Source organism: Apium graveolens, chromosome 8 (genome assembly GCF_009905375.1).
Source record: "Apium graveolens cultivar Ventura chromosome 8, ASM990537v1, whole genome shotgun sequence".
NCBI classification, from domain to species: Eukaryota; Viridiplantae; Streptophyta; class Magnoliopsida; order Apiales; family Apiaceae; genus Apium; species Apium graveolens.
In genome coordinates, this window is record NC_133654.1 from 7061148 (window position 1) to 7084987 (window position 23840).

General features: G+C 35.3%; 2 protein-coding genes across 2 annotated transcripts; both read right to left on the reverse strand.

Moving 5' to 3' along the window:
- Positions 1-7738: 7738 nt before the first annotated feature.
- Positions 7739-8200, reverse strand: LOC141679208 (uncharacterized). The gene has a single exon (XM_074485716.1). It carries the CDS (start codon positions 8198-8200, stop codon positions 7739-7741), a length of 462 nt encoding a protein of 153 aa, XP_074341817.1.
- Positions 8201-10739: 2539 nt separating this feature from the next.
- On the reverse strand, positions 10740-11690 carry LOC141679209 (uncharacterized). Its single transcript, XM_074485717.1, has one exon. It carries the CDS (start codon positions 11688-11690, stop codon positions 10740-10742), a length of 951 nt encoding a protein of 316 aa, XP_074341818.1.
- Between the last annotated feature and the right edge of the window lie 12150 nt (positions 11691-23840).

The following is a 23840-nucleotide window of genomic DNA, read 5'->3' on the forward strand; positions in this document are numbered from 1 at the left end:
AGTTGCCCTCCACTTTCTCCCGATAAATCTGCGAGTGGAGGATCTCGTGAGGGAGCCAGAGGTGTTGGATCTGGGAGGGGAGAAAATGACTCTATTAAAGGTGGCTGAGAGTCAGATTTTCCCTCAGAAGCATGTGACTGCTCTTCTGCCGTAACTATGGCAGGCACTGTAACCGACTCAATGTGCACTCCTCTCTCTGTGTCCTGAGTATCATCTATTGGTCTATATGCTTCCATTGTGAGTAATGGAAGTGTGCTTGACTCAGTACAAGATGTCATGGCCCTATGGCGAATTTCAATAGATTCATTCTGTTGAGAGAATGTCTCTAGTAACTGTTCACTGGCCATATCAAAGTCCATGTCCTATTGGGAGGACAAGGATGGGCTTTCAGATGCCTCAGTAAATGTTCTTCTTTTCTTGGGAGGAGGCAGAGCTGAGGGTTCATTTACATCCAATAACATACTACTTCCTACTAACCTTCTCGGTAACATTTTCGACAGTGGGGGAGAGTTTGAGATAGGTTGTGACTCTGTGTTTGGCTCTATGACCTGGGATTGAAGCTGCGGTTCTACAACTTCATGGTCAGCCCTATCAACCACTGGGGGTCTTTCAACAGAAGTAGGAATAGTTTGAGAGTGAGGAATTATTACCTGCAGTGGAAGAGCATCAGATGTTTATGCCTGGGTGGCTTGAACCACTGGAGGTTGAGCTTGCTGTTCATGACCGGATGATTGAAAATTGGTAAAGGAATGAAAGTGGCCATGAAAGCAGATACAAGTACTGGGACTTGCATGAATTTGAAGATTGTGTCTTGGCGTGTGTAAATCTTTTTGTTAACGGGAGGGGGTTCAGTTACTGATGAGTTAGCAAAAAGAGCTTTATGCTCAGGTGTGAGAAGATGTTCTGCTATAAGCATAAGAAAACGAACGTAATAGCACGAAACCCTACGATTCGTAGAATGATCACGTAAAGCTGTAGTGAGACGTCTCAGAAGAATGGGTAAAAGTAGTTTGCCAAAATTGATCCTTTGATTGAAAACAACCGCAAGACCAATATACTGCAGAGTGGAAGTGATGTTGTGAAAGTTGGATTTAGTGCAGTTGGCAAACACTTTGGAAAGTGTATCGAAGAAAATATCCCATTCAGAAATCAAATTAGATTTAGACAACTTGGTTAAATTAATCACCCACTGATAGTGAATGGCATGGAAAAAGTTTGAAATATTATTTTCAGAGCGTAAATTACAGAAATTGTCCATTGGAAAATTTAACGCTCGATTGATGACTGTTTCATCAACTACATACTGTGTGTTTTCCATAGTGAATGAAAAAGATTTAGAAACATCGGCCACAGTAGAGGTTGTGCAAATCAGTCTAAGCAGATCGACATTTAATAGCATATTTGATTTAATAGCAGTGCTAACAATCGAATGGTCATTTAAAAATCTAATCCACGGCTTAAATTTTTCCACATCACACTTTTCTGGATTAAAATAACCAACATGATTATGCGAGACAATTTAGAAATTGAGAGCCATTAAAAATATAATAAAACACACACTTTTAGAATTTTAAGAATAATATGAAGAAAATTCGAATTAAAAAAATTTAATAATTCAAATTAAATCAATTATATCCGAAAAATTTAGAAAGTAATGTATCTCGTTAATGTTCTTAACTCACAATATTAGATCTGCAAACTAACAAGACACAAAATTAAATAGAAATACCCAAAAACAAACAAAAACTGATTTTGAAGGGAAAAAATGAAGTGAAAATAAAAATAAAAAAATTGACAACACTTCCTCACTGTATGTATACACACAAATATGTATATATATAACAGTTAAGCGTGCTGAGTAAAAACTCGAGCAAGAAGACAACAATGGTGATTGTTTTGATCGAAGAGAGAGAGAGAAACAAGGTTGTTGAATTGGTTTTAGAACTGAATACAATCACAAAACAAAAAAAAAAATAATAAGTAGGACAACTGGTATGACAATCGAGGATATTCATACCGATTGTCTTCCCGATTGTCATACCAGGAAAACGATTGGAATTTAAAAAAAAGAAAAATATAACTGGTATGACAATCTGATAGTCATACCGATTGTCATACCAGTATAAAATACATGAATTAAACCGAATAAACTAGAAAGACAATCGATAGTCATACCGATTGTCATTCTAGTACAAAATAAAAAGAAATATATATGATATAAATTTTATTACTGGCAAGACTATTGATAGTCATACCGATTGTCTTTCCCGTATAAAATTAAACACATATACACTGGAATGACTTTCTGCAAGACAATTTCAATTGTCTTGCCGATTGTCATTGCAGTAATAAACCAAATATAAACAGTATTTATATTTACACAAAATATTTACAAAAAAACAACAAAAAAAACAATATTTCAGAAGTAATTATATTTTATTCCAAAAATAGATTTCTGTTGAATTTTAGCAAATAAAATTCATAGAAAAATATTTTTAGAGAAAATAAAATATTCTGAGATATTAAAATTAACAAGTAGAATAAATAAAGAAGATAAGATAATAAAACTTACATAGAAATAAGCAAGAAAAAATGATAAATATGATAAAATAAATTTGCAAATGTGAAAAATTCATTTGTAAATTCATTCAAGAACAGATCTCAGATATTAACTAATTTAATCACTAAAGCTATTCAACATACCCAATTTACCAACTAATCCGGTAAATGTGGATTCATCAAGTGGTTTAGTGAAAATATCTGCTATTTGTTCTTCTGTTGGAATAAAAAATAGGTCAACAGTACCATTCATGACGCGCTCTCTAATAAAATGATACCTGATGTCAATGTGCTTGGTCCTTGTATGCTGCACAGGGTTGTTGGTGATGGCTATTGCACTTGTATTGTCACATAAAATAGGTATTTTATTCAATACAGAGCCATAGTCCCGTAGCTGATTCCTAATCCACAAGATCTGAGCACAACAGCTTCCAGCAACAATATATTCAGCCTCGGCCGTTGAATTGGAAACTGTTTGCTGTTTCTTGCTGTACCATGAGACTAGTCTGCTACCTAGGAATTGACAACTCCCTGAGGTGCTTTTCCTATCAACAACACTTCCTGCGTAATCTGAATCAGTATATCCAACAAGGTTAAAACCAGATTCTTTAGGGTACCAAATACCTAGATTTGGTGTTCCTTTAAGATATCTCAAGATTCGTTTAACAGCAACGAGATGAATATCTCTAGGATCCGCTTGGAACCTTGCACATAAGCATATAACATACATAATATCTGGTTTACTTGCAGTAAGATAGAGTAACGAGCCAATTATACCTCTGTAGCTTGTGAAATCTACCTTAATGGAGATTATCGGCAAGACAATCTAAAAAGACTTGGAAAGACTTTCGGTATGACAATCCAATTGTCATACCAGTTCAAATATTTGTCTTGCTGATTTAATTTTGAATATTAATTCAAAATCATTTCTGAAAATTGCATAATATTAATTCAGAATTAATTAACCAATTAATTCAATTAATCAATAAATTAATCTTTGCAGATATATTTTATTTTCTTAATTAAATTATATGACTTAATTAATTAATAGAGAATTAATACTAATCTTGAACAACAACCACTCTTCTGACAATCTTCTGAAAATCACTGAAACTTTGAATCCATTTCACCACTTCAATGTTGACACTCGATGTACTGTCTGGTTCATGAATGACTAACAACTGTGATGTTTCTTCATGTCTTGATTTTCTTCAGATTAAATCCCTGTAATTAATTGATACCCTGACAAGATCTCTGTCACTTGATTAAATCCACAATCTTGATTTATATCACTGAGGCTTGATCAATTTCTTGAGTTTCTTCCAGTGAATTAAGTCCTCAAGTCTGTAGATGAACAATATTACTTAATCCTTTGACATATGTTACTTTGAGAGATCTTTCTGACGATAGAACCACTATTTACTTGTTACATCCTTATTTGAGTTGAGTTAAATCCTCGAATAAATAAATAGGCTATGACATATGCCTTTCAATGATTTTTGCGCTGATCAGCTTAGTATATTTGATTATTTAAATACCCCTGTTTTTCAGGCATTTAAAGGACTAATTTTGTACATTTTTGACAGAAAAAAGGCTGATCTGAATCTTGTGCATCCAAGTGATGCTCAAATATATTCAATCACTCGTAAGTGAGAAGAAGGGCGGGAATAAAAGTCAAATACCGAACAAATGAAGGAGAAACTTGTAAGTATATTTTATTGTATAGAGGTAGTTTATATTAATGGCATATTTAGCTACTACACTAACCAATTTTTGCAGGCAAAAATTCAGAAGTTGATGGAAGAGGGAAAAGAGGCTGAAGCAAATGCAGTTGCTTCTAATGGAAAGGCCCATGCACCTAACTGGCTACTTGGAAGGACGGTAGTAAGTCGGTCTCTACGTCAACTAAGGCCTCAACTACATAGCAAGTGCAAGAGTTATATGAAAAGATAAGCGTCCTTGAGAGCGAATTAGAGGCCAAGTTCAACAGGAAATTGCAGGAGAACATGGCTTGGATGGTGAAAAAATTGGGAGAAGCAAATCCTGGTATGACACTCAATCTCGAAGACGTATGTGCCACGGTTTCTACTGATCAAGAGTAAAATGGTATTCCGGTCACTCAAGGCACTCAAGGTGCAACTTCTTAGTGACTTTGTTCTTTGGTATTTTTGTTCATTTGAAGAAAGATTTGATGTACTTTTGGTGTTTTAAATTTATAATTGGGTGTATTTAGTTTGGTACTTTCGTATATTTAGAACTTGTTAGATGCCCGATAGGGCTGTTTATGTTGGATGCCCGATAGGGCTGTTTTTCTTGGATGCCTGATAAGGATGTATTGTTGGATGCCACTTATGGCAGGTATCATGTAAAAACAGACCTGTTATGTCCAAATTTTATGTTTGCAAGTGTTGCATTTTCCAGAATATGATGTTGCATATTGCATTATATTGTGTTGCATTTGATTCTAATACCGTTGCAACTTAAAAAATGGTGTTGCATAATATGGTATATACTGTTGCAATTGAATGAAAATAGTGTTGCATATGCATCAAAATGGTGTTGCATAAATAATGTGGACCCCATATATGACGTGACAAAAAGGGTCTCGCTGCTGACGTGGCATTGTGGCCCCACATGCTGACGTGGCATGCTGACGTGGAATGCTGATGTGGCTCTGGGACCCCCTGTTGCTGACGTGGCATCTGATGTGTCAGTTGCCACGTAGGACCAAGTGTACTATCCTGTCAGGTCTAATGCAACACTTTCTGTTGTTGCCAATAGGTGATTTACTGTTGCAAAATCAACCTGATGCAATACTTTCAAGTGTTGCACAAAATGTTGCATTAGGTGTTTACGGCCACTTCCACATTGGCAACCCCTCTTGGTGTTGCCTATTACCTTATGCAATACGGTGTCTACGGTCAGTTCCACATTGGCAACCCCCTTGGTCTTGCCTATTACCTTATGCAACACCATTTGGGCCTTATGCAACTGTATAGTAGGGGTTGTCTATGTGCGCTTATGGCGTAGTGAGTGGAGTATCCGTCCATATACTCCTTTGTCAGTGGAGTATCATCTAAAAATTTTAAAATTTTAATTTTAATTTTTTTTTTAAATATTTTCTAAAAAAAGATAAAAGTGATACTCCACTGGGAAAGGAGTATCAGGACTGATACTCCACTGACAGAGGAGTATTTGCCGTGATACTCTACTGACAAAGGTGTATCACCTGATACTCCATTGAAAGTGGCGTATCATCCTGATACTCTAGTATTAATGGAGTATCTGGTGGGTATTTTGGATACCTTTTTCCAGAATGGGTATTTTGGGCAAAAGAACATCTAAAAAGAGGTATTTTGGTCATTTTTTCTCTTATATACATATTTTTCTAAATATTCACTAACATTTAAATAATTTATTAAAAAATAAAATTCTCAAAATACTAAATACAACCGAATGAGGTTGTATCAACAAATGTAACCTATTTCTATTGAAATTTAATTTTAAAAAGAGCGGGATATCTAACCCAACTTTTGGAGCGAAAATTTTTAAAAGTGTGGGAATTTCCCGCAATTTCCAAATTCAAATTTCATCGGAAACTTGTTGTATTTTGGAGTGCCAAATAATTTTTTGGCGTGGCAAGGCTAAATTTAACAACATTCGGTTAAATTTAAGGTTACGACTAAATTCAACCGAAGGTGGTCGCATATAATTGCTAAATATGACTGAATAAATATGACCATATTTATATATGACTGAATTAAGTTAAATTTAGTTTCGTCCTTAAATTTAACCGAACGTGGTCGAATTTAACCCCAGTTATATTTATTTAGTTGTATTTAGCCTTATTTTCTTGTAGTGATATAATTAGAGAAAAAATGCAGAAATTTATTTGTTAAGTAAAATTATTCATTCAGATTCAAATTTCTTAGTTATTCATATCATTTAGAAATTTTAATTATTCAAATAAAATTTATCAAACGACCCTTTAAATGAGCATAAAGGATTTTTAATATAGATACACGATGATTCCTTTAGTAATTGTGGTAGTTCATCATAAATTTATAAATTTTGATATTAAAATACATTGATGGAGGATTTTTCTTTTGCCAAGAGATACATATTCGTAAGAGTAAAATGTCAAACCTATAAAATGAGACTTCTTTCATTCAAGAAAGTTTATAAATTTAATTGAAAGATGCTAGCTATCTTTTCGAAAATTCAGACAATAAATTTATATGTTTGAAAAGAAAAAACCGAGTACAATAATATATAAGCCATCATAAAATATATTGAAATCTCTTCATTCAACTATACAATCATGGCAGCTCAAATACAGAAACACGAAAAAATATTAAAAGCAATTTAATATACTCATTACTTTTATATTAAGAAATAAAAACTCTAATTAAAGGGAAATCTCTTGTGGTTAGACACTTGTACATTATTTAAAATAACCGCTACTTAAAATATGGGGGCATTTTTCTATTTAAATTACAAATGAGTTGGTTCGTTGAACTCGTAACGGTATTGTCATTTTACGGCGTGACTGTTCTCACCGGAGAAGAGATATATATCGAAAATACAAATTCAATTAAAGCCTGATAATTTAGATGAATGAAATACACAATATTATAACCGGTTAAGTTGCAGACAGCCTGATATATTTATGAAACTTGGTTATTAAAATAAGATGGTACCTGCAAAATATGATTTTGCTGCGTGTAACCCTAGCAGCCTCTCATTCTAGTATTATATAATTATAAAAGCAAGATCGCATACACAAGAAGGTTGTGCACCATCAAGTAGTTGTCACAGTGAATAAAAAATCTTAATACTGGTTAAATATTGACAATTGGTCAATTTAATTTCTTAAACATTACTCCTACATATATTTTTTAATCTAAGAAAGTTTGTGTCGTTCAATTACTTAGCTAATCTGATTGGTGCATACTTCCTGCTCCCTCAGTCTAAATGAATGAATTCTTAATTATATTAATTATTTTTAGATTTTTTTACTTCTAATTAAAAATTGAATATTTAATTTTTATTTTAAAAAATTGAAAAAATAAATTATAAAATTTTACTAAATTAGAACCTTAAAATATATGTCAAATTATTTGTTTTAAATTTTAAGATTCTACTGTCCGGACACTAGTAGTAGTTAAAATCATTTCTTTTATATACTTTTTTTGGCACCAAGAAGAATAACTTTCATTACTTTCGAATATCGTTTACAAGAAGGGTGAAACTCGGGGTGGACATCTCCCACCCTCCAACTACGCACAGCCATGGAACAATTGTATCTTGCTAGGTAGTGAGCTACTTTGTTCGCTGAACGTTTAACAAACTTAAACTTAACGTTTTTGCTACTTAAACTCACAAGTAATTTATGACACTCGTCTACTACTCTCCCTAAATAAGAAAAGCAGACAAAAGAGCTTCGTATTGCCTGTACTACTTGTAAGCAGTCAGATTCGAGCACTGTATTTGCATACTCTTTCTCCTTCAGCCAACTCAGGGCATCCCTAATGCTTAGAGCTTCTGCCAAATCTGGACTTAAGTTACCTCTGCTGCACTTTGAGCCTGCTTCGACTAGCCTTCCATTGTGATCTCGAACAACAAACGCATGGCTATACATATCAGAATCTTGAAAGGTGGATGCGTCAGTATTGATCTTAACACTATCAAACGGTGGTGGGTTCTAGTGTTCGTCCCTGTCCTCCTGAGTAATGTAACCCATAAAACGGTCGAAAATTTTGTCTTGAACACTTCTCCATTGGTTAAGAACTGAGATTGCTAACTCAATCACCTCTGCTGAATCTGCACTATGTTGGTTCCACACTAAGTCGTTTCTGTTTTTCCACAACATCCAGCTTATCATTACAATGATGTGAATTTTTTCTGTATTCTGCTGATCAAACACCAGCTGTAACCATTATGGGAACGAGGTAAAGTCTCCGTTCAACAGGGAGATATTCAGGCGTGACCAGGTAGATACTGCAAACGGACACAGAACTAAAGAATGCATAATAGTTTCATTATATTCATTACAGGTCGGGCATACTGCTGTGATCTGCACTTGTCTCTGTCTTAGTAAGTCTTTTGTTGGTAAACAGTTCGATGATGCTCTCCACAAGAATTTTTTGACTTTAGGTGGAATTTTCAAATTCCACATTTTCCTCCAAAAGCCTGAGTTAGCTTCCTCCATTCGACCAGATTTGCACTCCTGAATCGCCAAGTACGCACTCTTAACCGTATAATTTCCGAGTTTCTCTCTACGCCAGTACCAAGTATCTTCTACATCATTGTTGAGAGGAATAGTTAAGATTATGCTGGCATCTCTACTTTCAAAAACATCCGTTACCACCTCCATATCCCAACAGTTAGAATCAATCTCTAGAAGAGAAGAGACCTTCTGATCTTGAATAGATTCATTTCTAGTATGGACATAAGGATCATCTACTACTGGGAGCCAAGGATCTTCTGTGATGTTGATTGTCTGCCCGTTACCAACTCGACAACCCACACCTTGTTTCAAAACTGACTGGGATTCCAACACACTCCGCCAAATGTAACTGGGATTGCTCCCTATTTTAGCATTCAAGAAAGATCCATCAGGATAATATCGGGCTTTGAAAACTCTGCTTACCAATTTATTCGGGTATTTCAACAGTCTCCACCCCTGATTTCCCCGTAAAGCCACATTGAAATCTCGAACATTTCTAAAACCCATACCTCCCTCTGATTTTTTCTTACTCATGTTGTCCCAGCTCTTCCAATGAATACCTTTTTTCCTTTTGCGGACTCGACCTCCACCAGTATTTACACATTAACCGTTCAAGGTCTTGACACAATTGCACAGGGAGGAGAAAAACACTCATGGCGTAGTTTGGTAAAGATTGTGCTGCAGTTTTTAGAAGCACTTCCTTGCCACCTGTCGAGAGAGATTTTTTATCCCACCACTCAATTCTCTCATTCATCTTATCCTTAATGTACCCAAAGATTGAATTCTTATTCATCCCCATAATGTTAGGCAAGCCTAAGTACAAGCTGCGATCAGTGGCTTCTCTAAACTTTAGAATGTGGCACAAATCTTGTTTCGGAGAATTGCACGTATTATTGCTGAAAAAAATAGAAGACTTGTCCACGTTAACTTGTTAGCCCGAAGCCTTCTCGAATAAGCTGAGTAACTGCACAACATGGTTAGCAGATTCCATACTAGCATTACAAAAAATATACGCATCATCTGCAAAGAACATATGGGAGATTAGATGGCGCTGAACGTGCTACTTTAATACCTTTAAGTCTGTTATTCATCTCATATTCATTAAGCAGGGTTGTAAGACCTTCCACACAAATTAAAAACAGGTAAGAGGACAGGGGGTCTCCCTGTCGAAGGCCTCTTGTGGGAATAATCGAACCAAAATTTCTCCCTGCATGACATATTTGGTATTGGGATGAAGAAATGCAGCTAATAAACAGGCTAGTCACTTTCTGATTAAATCCCAACTTTAACAAGGTAGCCTGCAAAAAACTCCACTCGACCCTGTCATATGCTTTTGACATATCGAGTTTTAATGCCATCCAAGCTTCTTTTCCTCTCGATTTACGTTTCATGTAATGCATGACTTCAAAAGCGACCATAATATTATCAGTTATCAGCCTTCCCGAGATAAAAGCGCTCTGAGAATCTGAGATCACATAGTCTAGAACCTGCTTCAATCGATTAGCTAGAACCTTTGATATAACTTTGTAAATAACATTACAAAGAGATATAGGTCTTAAATCAGTCATAACCACATGATTCTGCTTCTTAGGAATTAAAGCTATATTAGTAAGCTTGAGATGGTCATGTATGATACATGTGTCTAAAAACTGCTTTACTAGCTCCACCACATCCTTTTTAACAATTGGCCAACACTTCTGGTAGAATCCCGGGCTCATTCCATCTGGGCCTGAGGACTTATCCAGATGCATATTAAAAAGCGCAGCCTTAACCTCCTTCTCTTCGACCTCAGCCAATATCATTATATTCTGCTCCGTAGTCACCTTGCTTCTCACACAAGAGATGACTCTCTCCCACTCCGTGTCCGTGGCAGTGAAAAGATGAGAGAAATACCCAGTCATTGTTTCTTCTAATCCAGAGCCCCACTGCACTCTTTCACCATTATTATTATTCAGAAAATTGATTTGATTAGCCTTTCTCCTTTTTTTGTTGCGAGATGAAAAAATTTGCTGTTTTGGTCCCCTTCGCGCAACCATAGTTGCTTAGACCTTTGTCGCCAGAAAACCTCCTGCTGTGCATATATCTCCGCCAATTTCTTTTTTTCCTCTGCAACCACCTTTAAAGAGTCTGTATCCCTCCTACCTTTAAGAGTTTTCAGAATTTTTTTGCACCGATCTATCCGCTTTTTAAAGCTTCCTGTAACTTCCTGACCCCAAGCTGATAGCATATCTGTACACTGCGAGAGTTTCTCGAAGAAAGTTCTATCAGGCTCATGATTCCACACATCTTCTACTAGCTGATAACACATAGGCTCCCTCAACCAGGCATTCTCGAAGCGAAAGAATTTTGTGAACTTTCGTTGAACATTAATCTGAGTTTCCAGCCATATTGGACAGTGATCAGAAGTAGATACTTCTAGGTTCGTGAGCCTAGCATTTGCAAACATGCTGAGGAAAGCTTGATTCACTAGTGCTCTATCTAACCGCACCTCTATACTGCTTTCTGAGCTTGAACCTCGTTCCCACGTGTATTGATAGCCACAAAGATCCATGTCCATTAAGTCACAGTCACTGAGTACTCCCTGAAAACCCTGTAACAAGAACTGGGGATATGGTTTGCCCCCTCTCTTATCACTCTGAGAGAGAACGTTATTCATATCACCAATCAAACACCATGGCAAAGTTTTGACTGATGACAATTTCCTTATCAAGTCCCATGTTTCCTTCCTCTTAGACCTATCTGGTTCTCTGTAGATACCTTTTAGTCTGTACTCGAGGCCTCCTTGCAGCTTAATAACAGCATCAATATGGTTTTTATTCAACGATTTCAACACAACATCATCCTTATTTCTCCATAATAGTGCCACTCCACCACTATGGCCAGTCGCTTCCACAGTCACCATACCTTCAAAAGCTAGAGTATTTCTGACTCTCTCAACTGTATCTTTTTTACAAATAATTTCGCACAAAAAGATGAAATCGGGTTTCTTTTGGATTACTATCTCCTTTAGGAATTGTAAAGCCCACGGGGTCCCAAGCCCATGGCAATTCCAACTTATAATACTCATAATGCTAGGCGAGCACCCCCTTGAGTACTCGCCTCTAATCCATTTTTTGAAATCGTTTTATTTGCTGTGCCTGTCTGCTCTTTACTTACATTATCCTCCTCATCTGAGTCCATCATTACTTCGGTATTAAGGCCCATTGGGTCATCTTCAGTACTTTCAGTCCTACGTTTCTTGGACTCTATCACAACAACTTCTTTCCTTGTATTTACTGGCGTGATATTTCCTCCATAATTATAGGTTTCTGTTATCGGTGATGTCCCGCCTTTTTGAAAATTTTGAACTACTTTCCTTCCATCTCTCATATTTTGAATATCTGATCCCTGATTTTCAGGAGTAAACTTTGGATCGTGATTGCCGTCACTTCCTCTGAACGGATTCTGAAATTCTTCTCCGGTTGTTCTCTGGCCGGCGCCTACATTCCCATCACGTAACCACTTAGCACCGATAGTGTTAGGTCCCAATGTGTTTGTAGAAGGGGGGGGTTGAATACAAACGTTACCAAATAATCGAATAAATGCGGAATAAAAAATGTGAAACAAAATTCAAGTTAAATAAAAATATTATTAAACTTGAAAGGTGTTACAACAACTGTATCGATTACAAGGTATTAATCTCAAATCAATTATCACAAATCTAGAATAAATTCGACATGAACTTTTTCTATTTTTGCAATAATTAGAATCAAATGCTAAACGCGATTTGAGATTAAGTTCTAGGGATTTTGATCCGCTAGATTGTTATACAAGAACAAGATAAATAATTCTAGTGGTTTGGATTTAACATTAACAAACTAGAATTTTGATCTTGATGTAAGCAGAGAAGAAAATAAAATGTTTCAAGGCGGCTGCTTTCTTTTCTTTGTTCTTGAATGTGTTCTGTATGATTGAGATTTTTTTGAGTTGAATGACTTCTGCTTCTATTTATCAACAGCCGAATTAATTAAATTGGAATGACAATCCTTTAAGCTTGTATGACAATCGGTGAGACTATCCTTTTGAGCTAGCAAGACAATCGTTTGAACCAGCATGACTATCGGTAGGACAATCTTTTGAACTGGCATGACTATCGGTAGGACAATCTTTTGAACTGGCATGACAATCGGTATGACAATCCAGATTGTCATGCTAGTTCATTTTCAATTGTCTTGCTGATTTAAGATTGAATTTAATCCAATTAAACTTCTGAAAATTCCTAAAATTAATTCTGAATTAATTAATCAATTAATTTAATTAATCAATAAATTAATCTTTGCAGATATAATTTATTTACTTAATTAAATTATATGACTTAATTAATTAATAGAGAATTAATACTAACCCTGAGCAGCATCCATTCTTCTGAATATCTTTTGAAAATCACTGAGAATTATGAATCAATTTCGCCACTTCAACGTTGACACTCGATGTACTGTCTGGTTCATGAGTGACTAACTTCCGTGACGTTTCTTCATGTCTTGACTTTGACGCTTTGATTTTCTTTAGATTAAATCCTTGTAATTAATGATACTCTGACGAGATCTCTGTCACTTGATTAAATCCACGATCTTGATTTATATCACTGAGGCATGATCAACTTCTTGAACTTCTTCCAGTGAATTACCTCCTCAAGTCTGTAGATGAACCTTGTTTCTGAATCCTTTGACAGATATTACTTTGCGAGATCTCTCTGACGGTCGATCCACTATTTACTTATTACATTCTTATCTGAGTTGAGTTGAATCCTCGAATATACAAATAGGCTATGACATATGACTTACAATCTCCCCCTATTTGTTTGTTAGACAATAACACACAAATACCTAGAGGATAACTCAACTAACAAATAAGAAAAAGATATAAACATACATGCAAAGTAAATAGCAGAAAAGTTCTGGATGAGATTTAACATTTTCCAGATTCCAAGTAGATGTTCCTCTAGACTGAACATATCTTCAAGTAGTTCCATCTTCATTTGTACAACCACATTTCCTGTTGAGAAGCCCATATCTCTTGCTTCCCCCCTATGAGAATCAACTGATTAAAGAAGATCACCTTCGTTTTACCACCTCTCCCGTACAATAGGATCCGCAGATAAAAACCAATGGTACTCCCCTAACTGCTTCTTCCCTTACTAGGAAATCACCTTGTGTTTACCACCTCTCCCGTACAATAGGATCCGTAGTTAGAAACAACAATGGTGTGGTGTAGTGTACATTTTTAGGATCTTTTTCTTCCTCCCTGCTATTTCTCCCCCTTAGTTGAGGAATCCTCCAAACTATTTCTTAAGCTTTTATCTCCCCCTTAAAGAAGGAATGTATGTCGTCGTCTGAAGGAGTTCTCATATTTCACTTGGTTGGAAAAGAAATAACAAGTAGTTTCTCTTTCTACCTCACTGTGAGTGTGTGATTCTGTTTAGTGTACCTCACATGTGTTTCACTCTTCTCTCCACTCGTGTTTACACTCATTCTCACAAGTGTATCACTCTTCTCTCATAGCTCCATAATCCAGCTGTACCTGCAAGGAAAATCACCTTAGCCATCCTTAAAGGAAGTCACAGGTGGTGCAATGGGAGTTCACAAATCCCCATCCTTGTTAAACTCGTCAGATAAATCTGAGTCATAATCTACAAGTTGCTAGTTTCCCTTTTAGGGTTCCAGATTTGAATTCTGGGAAGGTAAACAATGATCCAACGATTTTAGCATAAAGATCAAAGTTCCCTTCTAATGTCTGTGAAGACACTTCCTTGTGACTTATCAGGTAATATCTGAATCATTGTCAACAAGTTGCCGATCTGCACCTATGTCAGATCCACTATCCGCAGATGCATCCAGGGGATTTAAGCCTGGGGAGGTAGACACTGACCACTGACATATGGCTTTTGGATCAGTATCCTCTCCTAACACCTGTAAAGGCAATTGGTCCACTAACGAACCTTGAACAATCGAATCTGACCTTAAAATGGTCGAAACTCTTGTTTCCGTCAACTCATCCTTTGTGTGTGTAACCTCTCCTTGTGCATCAAGAATTGTTTATGTTTGAAGTGGTGACACTACATCGGATACCTTGGCCGATAGGCAAAATTCAATAGACTCACCCTGTTGAGAGAATGAATCTAGTAACTGTTTTTGTGCCTTTTCAGCCATTACATCTTTTTGAGAAGATGTATGGGGGCTAGCAGTTGTCTCGGTTTAAATACTACTCATCTATGTAGGAGACAGAGCTACTGGGTTGACTACAGAACCTTCCTTATATGGTGCACTAGGCACTATCTCCCTCACGCTCATTCATACTACTTTTAGTGGTAAAAGAGTGTTGGTTGGTTCTGTTTTTGTGTTTGTCTTTACAGTCTGGGATAGACGTTGTGGGTTTTCAACCTCATGACTGTCAATGAAAGAAAGTCATTGGAGACTGAACCTGTATCATAGAACATATGGTAATAGAGAGAAAATGATTTACAATAGTGATTTCAAAAGATTTTACATGAAATAAGAAATCACTAATGTAGAAAGAAGTTTAATTTTTGTTTTTCAAAATGAATGAGTTTTTGATAAAACATTGATCACTTAGGGTAAAGTCTAAGTAATTCTCATTCATGTCAAAAGCTTACAAATATCTGCAACATAATGTTAACAACATATCATTGACCGATACTTGTCAAGTACTTTAGATACTAATTGTTATATTGCATAATCAATATACCACTGCACATATAAAACAATATGATTGTGCTTAGTGATAAGATAGTTATTAATATGACGACTCTACTTATTCATATAAAATTATAACTTCTGTTAGAGTGCCATACCATGTCCTTGACGATTACTTGAGCAGTATACTAGTTCATACCAACCTGAAGTGAGATTGTGAAGAAGAAATTGCATAGTCCAATAGATCTGCAGCTGCAAAGTCCATGAACTGTGGTGCATTGACTTCCTCTTTTGACTTACCAACCAGGAGTACACTTGTACACATCTTACTAGAGTACAATTCCAAGTGTAATGTGCAGCAGGTGTCTGATATGTCGTAATATTCTCAAGTCTCGTCACTGGTGCTATATGTTAGATACTGCTTCCTGATAATAACCTAGCACAATATACAAAATTATAATGATAACATTCCCAGCTTGCAAACAGCCATATCCCTCAGATAAACCTTTGCTGTTATCTCCAAAGGTAACCAGGGGGCTAGCTTTCTCAATCCTTATTTGATAGCAGGGCTCTATCTCCGGTCATATGTCTTGATGATCCACTGTCAAGAATCCACACTACCGGTTACACCTGTTTAATGCCCTGCACTTCAAATGGATTAGACCTTCTTCGGAACCCAAACTTGGTTGGGCCCGTCATACTTGTAGAATTGTCCTTTGTCAGGCAAAACAACATTTTTAATTTTAACGATCTCAACATCCTCAATGACTGAACATTTGACCTTGTAAACAGCCTTAACAAATTTCTGTTTAAGCTTAGGCACAAATGTCTCCTTTCTAGCCTTAGAAGGACTAGCAGTCTTAGACCTATCATGCTTCTTGTTATTCACATGCTGACGAGTAGTACTCTTATCATTAGACACATGCTTACCATTAAAATAAGCATACATCATATTAAAAGCACAAGACATACAATTAGCAACACTACATGCTTTATGAGAGTGATTAACAGCAGGTAATTTATGCATGGTAGACATGGCATTATTGTTATCCAACTCATGTGTGTCTGAGTTAGTCTCAGTTGCTTTCACAACTTTGACTGGAACTTTCGACTCACTTGACTTGGAAACAATCTTCTCACAAGCATGATCCTCAGCACGTATTTCTTCTTGAATAACAGAAGAGGTCGCATCAAATGGTTCAGCAATTGATGTTTTATAGAGGGATTCATCAACACCCTTAAGCACATGTGGTACTTCCCTCCCTTTAGCACATACATGAGGAGGGGAGTTTATGCCTAATTCTCCAATAGCAACATTGTAATCATAACCTATTCCAGATGTTTGATTAACAGCTTGCTTACTGTAGAACTCTTTAGCCTTCGAACAAGAATTGAAGTAGGCTCTAACCTTAGTCTCAAGATCGGTGATCTTGTCTTTGAGAATAGTTTCGAGTTTTCTATAACAGTCAACTCTATTCTCTAGAAAAGATACCTGTTCTTTTAATTTGTCTTGATTAATGTGCACAAGTCTTAATTCATTGACCTCTTTCTCAAGGTCTGTGATCTGTAAACTTAACAGTTCATTATCACGACGTGCACAATCTAAGTTACCTCTTAGATGATAAACCATTTCAGCATCAGAAAGTTTTACCTCTATTCTTGATGATGAAACTTTTCCATCAATAGCCATAAGAGCAAGATTTCCTTCTTCTTCATCTTCACTGTCAGTATCATCCCAGCTTCTTCCCTTTGCCTGAAAAGCCCTTTCAGAGTTCTTTCTTATTTGCTTTGGCTTCCTACATTCTGTGGCAAAGTGTCCCAACTCATTGCAGTTATAGCATCTAATGGTGCCCCGATCAACCATCCCTATTTTGTATCCACCACTGCTGGTGTTAGAGGATGAAGATCCACCTTTCTGGAATTTATTGTAGTTGGACTTGTACTTAAGCTTGGGATTCCTCCTGAATCTGACATTAGAGAATCTCTTGACAATTTGGGCCATTGATTCGTCTTCCAATTGCTCCAGCTCTTCCAAGGAATAAAAATCATCACTAGATTGATTTGTAGTAGGAGGATCATATTCTGCTACTAACTCATTTTCCTCACCCTTGGAAAACTGTACCATTCTTTCTAATTGTTGAGATTGTTGTTGTTGTTGACCTTCAGCTACAAGTGCAATAGATGTGCTGACCATTCTATCCTTCCCGTAGACTTCCTTCTGTTGAATCTGCTCCAACTCATAGGTTTTTAACACTCCATAGAGCCTGTCCAAAGAAATCTCACTCAGATCTCTAGCTTCTCTAATGGCAGTGATTCTATGTTCAAGATGAGCTGGCAGTGTTAAAATGAACTTTTTGTTGACCTCCCTGATTGAATAATACTTTCCATTGATGTTCAGGTTGTTGATCAACGCATTGTACCTCTCAAACACTTCAGTAATTCCTTCTCCTGGATTTGATTTGAAATGTTCATATTCAGAGGTTAGGATTTCCAACTTGTTCTCCCTAACTTCCTCTGTGCCTTCATTAATTACCTCAATAGTTTCCTACATGTGTTTAGAATTTTTACAGTTCATCACATGTCTGTTCATCAAGGGATCAAGGGAATCAATTAATATTAATTGAAGGCTGGCATCCAAGGAGGCTTCTTCCTTCTCAGCAGGAGTAAAATCTTCGAGCTCTTTTGGATAGGTTCTAGCTTTAGTAGTCACCACACCATCTATTATTACCTCCGGTTCAATAACCATCGGAGTTTTTATACCCTTCTTTAACAAGTTTGAATATTTGGGATTTGCAACTTGTAAAAATAATAGCATCTTCTTCTTCCACATGATATAATTCTCTTTATCAAATTGTGGAATATTAACGGTTCCAACTTTATGTGAAGTGATTATGAATTTTTGAATAAATAAAAATTCAAGGAGTTGAAAAATCACAAAAGTCTAGGATCTTGATTTGTTCGTTAATCAGAAGGCTCTGATACCAATTGTTAGGTCCCAATGTGTTTGTAGAAGGGGGGGTTGAATACAAACGTTACCAAATAATCGAATAAATGCGGAATAAAAAATGTGAAACAAAATTCAAGTTAAATAAAAATATTATTAAACTTAAAAGGTGTTACAACAACTGTATCGATTACAAGGTATTAATCTCAAATCAATTATCACAAATCTAGAATAAATTCGACATGAACTTTTTCTATTTTTGCAATAATTAGAATCAAATGCTAAACGCGATTTGAGATTAAGTTCTAGGGATTTTGATCCGCTAGATTGTTACACAAGAACAAGATAAATAATTCTAGTGGTTTGGATTTAACATTAACAAACTAGAATTTTGATCTTGATGTAAGTAGAGAAGAAAATAAAATGTTTCAAGGCGGCTGCTTTCTTTTCTTTGTTCTTGAATGTGTTCTGTATGATTGAGATTTTTTTGAGTTGAATGACTTCTGCTTCTATTTATCAACAGCCGAATTAATTGAATTGGAATGACAATCCTTTAAGCTTGTATGACAATCGGTGAGACTATCCTTTTGAGCTAGCAAGACAATCGTTTGAACCAGCATGACTATCGGTAGGACAATCTTTTGAACTGGCATGACTATCGGTAGGACAATCTTTTGAACTGGCATGACAATCGGTATGACAATCCAGATTGTCATGCTAGTTCATTTTCAATTGTCTTGCTGATTTAAGATTGAATTTAATTCAATTAAACTTCTGAAAATTCCTAAAATTAATTCTGAATTAATTAATCAATTAATTTAATTAATCAATAAATTAATCTTTGCAGATATAATTTATTTACTTAATTAAATTATATGACTTAATTAATTAATAGAGAATTAATACTAACCCTGAGCAGCATCCATTCTTCTGAATATCTTCTGAAAATCACTGAGAATTATGAATCAATTCCGCCACTTCAACGTTGACACTCGATGTACTGTCTGGTTCATGAGTGACTAACTTCCGTGACGTTTCTTCATGTCTTGACTTTGACGCTTTGATTTTCTTTAGATTAAATCCTTGTAATTAATGATACTCTGACGAGATCTCTGTCACTTGATTAAATCCACGATCTTGATTTATATCACTGAGGCATGATCAACTTCTTGAACTTCTTCCAGTGAATTACCTCCTCAAGTCTGTAGATGAACCTTGTTTCTGAATCCTTTGACAGATATTACTTTGTGAGATCTCTCTGACGGTCGATCCACTATTTACTTATTACATTCTTATTTGAGTTGAGTTGAATCCTCGAATATACAAATAGGCTATGACATATGACTTACAGATAGGTTTTACCTGTCGCCTGAATGTTGCACGCATCCATTTACCATATGGTCTAACAATATCACTTTCTTTTGTTACGAATAACCTACTGCAGAATTTATCCGAGTGTCCCAATAATCCACAAATGAAACAGAAAATGGGGACGTTCTCGTATTTGAAATTAATCCAATCCCATTCTCCTACAGCTTTTCTCACCTTCATTCTTCTCTTCAGGGGTTTCAGAACATCTACTGAGACTCTAACTCGAAGATAGTCTCTCCATCCACCTACAAAGTTTGAAGGGCAAGAGCTTATATATGTGCCTATATAATTCCCGACCTCTTTTATAATCCTTTCAATCATTAACCCTGCTTTGAGATCGTAAACCTGAACCCACAAATCCATTTTGTTCAACTCCACACTTTGAGGATTGTCGCCTTCTTTCATTCTAGCCATTATCAAAGCTCTCCTGTTGAAGGACCATGAACATCCTTCCATTACTCTTTTAACGTCAACCTCATGATATAACTGAAAGAGAAATAAATTAATATCTAACTCGTTTATGTATACACCCATTCCTGGTTTCCACAAGGCCACCAATGTCTGTTGCATTGCCTGAAAATCTACGCGACCCTCCGATATGAATCGAGCGACTACACAAAGTTTTGCGTTAAACCCAGAAAATATTTGATCATTACCTACCTGTTCTTCTGTTTCCAATGCCAACCCTCCTTCTTCTTCATCCTCCAATGATATATCATTCATAGAAGCGACCAGATTGTTTGTGAAATCCAGAATGAAATGATAGAAATGATTGAATAGTGATTAGAAGACACTGCTAATGATTGATAACAGAAAACAAATGACTACGACGAATGACAGAAAACTTTCAAACCATGTCAATTGACAAGACTGTCGGGTCTACTGTTTAAATTACTCAAGTGTTAGCTTAAATTATTAAATTGTCTTGTTAGCTCTATTGTTTTTCTTTTATATACTTAAACGCCTTTTCAATTGCACATGGATTTTAATCATGTGCATTTCGAAAATGTTTGGCTTGTATATATTGAGATTTTTCAGAAATATATGTTAATCCATTCACGAGCCTCTTTTTGAACATTAGTTCTCTATTTCTCTCTTCTACTCAGTGTTCCAGAAATTGCCAGGCGTGCCAGGGCGGTGTGGGTACCTTCGAGAAATTAATCCGCAAGTCGGAGATTAATCGGACCGATTAATTGGACCGATTAATCGGAACATTAATCGGAAGAATATAAATTTTATTTTTAATTTTTATAATTAAATAATGATCAATATGTCATATTTTGTTTGAAAAAAGAAATTAGAATGGTATTAAACAATATCTACACATTAGACATGTGTTATGTACTAATTATTGAGTTTACGATATTAACTATATTTTAATTCACACTTTAAATTAATTATAATATGTTATTTTTATATTTTAAGTAAAAAAATAAATATATTAGATTACTTGTTACTTCTTACCAATACTTTATATTGGAAATTGACATGATATTGTGTGAAATTATGAAATTAATGAATTAAATTTGAAAAAATGCCTAAATCACTGCCTAGGTCCGAGTCTGGGCGTTTTACCACCGCCTAGCGCCTGCGCCTAGACCGATTTTTAGAACACTGCTTCTACTCAAAGTTAAAGCTCTTCATATATAGCATTTTTGTTGACTCAATTCGGGTAAATACGACGTGCCCAAAACCGGTCGTATTTAGTTAAATATGACCGGTTTCTGGGCCGGTCGTATTCGGTCGCGTCATATTTAGTAAGCAGTCGAATTTAGTATGCTTAATTCGACCTATTTCTGTTGAATTTAAATTTGTCAATTTCATTATTTAGAATTTCAAATTTTCGTTTGAAATTGAAAATCCCGCCCAAAAAATTCGTAGAATTTCAAAAATCCCATCCCCCAAAATACTAAATTCGACCGTATTTACTCATTTATCAAATTCGATCGGATTTAGTTAAACTTAAATTTCAACTTCTTTCGGTATAAAATCAATTTTAACTGAATTTGCTGACGTATGGCAGTGACGTGGCCCTAAAACCAATTGTGTATTCGGTTGAATTTAGGAGTGTGAATTTTACAACAAATCGGGAATTAAAATTCCCCCTGTTTTGGCGCCAAAATTGAAAAAAATGGGGGAAGGCTAAATTCGACTGAAATTGGTTGTATTTAGAAGTGCCCAATATTTCAATTGGCGGGAAAATTCCCTCTATTTTTTTGCCAAGAGTAAATTCGACCGAATGTCAACCACATGCTGTCGAATTTATTGCTAAATTCGACCTTGCTAAATACCACCGGTTATTTATACGACTGATTCCGGTCGTATTTAGCCGCACCCTTAATTTCAAACGTAATCGGTTGAATTTGACTTCGGTTATATTTACGCGGTTGTATTTAGCCTTATTTTCTTGTAGTTACTGATATCAAGAATTTAGTGATAATTTATATATCCCGTAAATTTTCTATACAACTAAACATGTTATTATTCTACCACTATACTAAAAATAAATGAAACTTAGAAATTCGGAGATATTGCTTGCAATAATATGTCCGTTACAACTCAGGCATCACCTATTTAAGCGGGACTTATTACTCCATAACTTATACATGGATTACACTCATAAAATAGATTAAAAAATACATATTCCCCACCACCGCAACGGAGAAGTCAGAACTTCTAGAAGAGGAAACAAAATTTCAAGAGGATGACAGTTTTTCCCTTTTTAAAAACAATTAAAATCATTTTATAAGCTAAAACATTTGGGATGATTAAATGTGTTGAATATTGTAAGATCTATGAGGTTTTCGTCATTTTGAAGTTTTCAAAGCTCTGTTAAACCTTTATATAAATTGATAAAATCTTGTCCGATCAATGAGAGTGTTGATTGGAGGTTTATTCTAACATCTTAAATTTTTTTAGAGTAATAACTAACTAAACTAATTACATAATACAAATAGAGGCCAGATTTCACCTGTTTCATTCATCTATAAAGTAAATATTTAAAAAAATTAGTATTTTTGGTAAATTATCTATGCTTCAATGAGGATTACTTGCACTTTCCAGTAATTTATTAATTAACTACACGATATTTGTAAATTGCAGTCATGGTTAGGTCACACCAATAAAAGTAAAGGAAATGAATATAAATTTTTATTTTTATGTGTGACAAACTGACAATAACCTATTAACACATGCAATATTAAAATATTGGGTTAAATGGCGTTTGAGTCACTCAACTGACCGCAAACTTGCAGTTGGGTCATCCAACTCAAAAAACTCTCAATCACATCATTTTACTCTTAAAATTTTTCATCTAGGTCACTTGCCGTTACATTCCATTAAAAACTTAACGGAATGCTGACTAAGCTTGGTGACTTGGCTTAAATAAATCTATCATGGCATGTATAAGACCAGTTCGTTCAATTTTCTTTTCAATTTTTAATGGACATATTGGTCAGTGATACAATTGAAAGTTTTTTCAGTTTAATGACCAAATTGCAAGTTTCAAGTCAGTTGAGTGACCAAAATGCCGCATCAGCTGACTGTACATGCCAGGGTGAATTTATTTAAGGGTTAAATATCAAAGTAGTCACTGAAGTGAAGACCATATATCACTTCCTTCACTAATCTTAACGGAGTATCATTTTGATCACTAAAGTCATATAAATATCAAATAGATAACTCTAAAAATGCGATTATAAAATAAATATTATCATATGTTATGTTCTACACATTTTTTTTCAACGCTACTATAACCAAATTAAAAGTTGTGAACTCTAGTATTTTAGATAATATATCTAGATTTAAAAAAAATTATTTACTATTTATTTTAAATTTTCTAGTTATTTTATCTTACTTAATTAAAAATAAATAGTAAATAAAAGTTTTAAAATCTAGATATATTATCTAAAATACTAGAGTCCATAACTTTTCATTTGATTATAGTAGCGTTGAAGAAAAATGTGTAGAACTTAACAAAAGATAATATTTACTTTTTCGTCACATTTTTGGAGTTATCTATTTGATAATTATACGACTTTAGTGA

Excerpts from the sequence above, each read along its gene's own strand:
- LOC141679208 (XM_074485716.1), bottom strand. The coding sequence starts at position 8,200 with ATGTATAGCCATGCGTTTGTTGTTCGAGATCACAATGGAAGGCTAGTC.
- LOC141679209 (XM_074485717.1), bottom strand. The coding sequence starts at position 11,690 with ATGGTGACTGTGGAAGCGACTGGCCATAGTGGTGGAGTGGCACTATTA.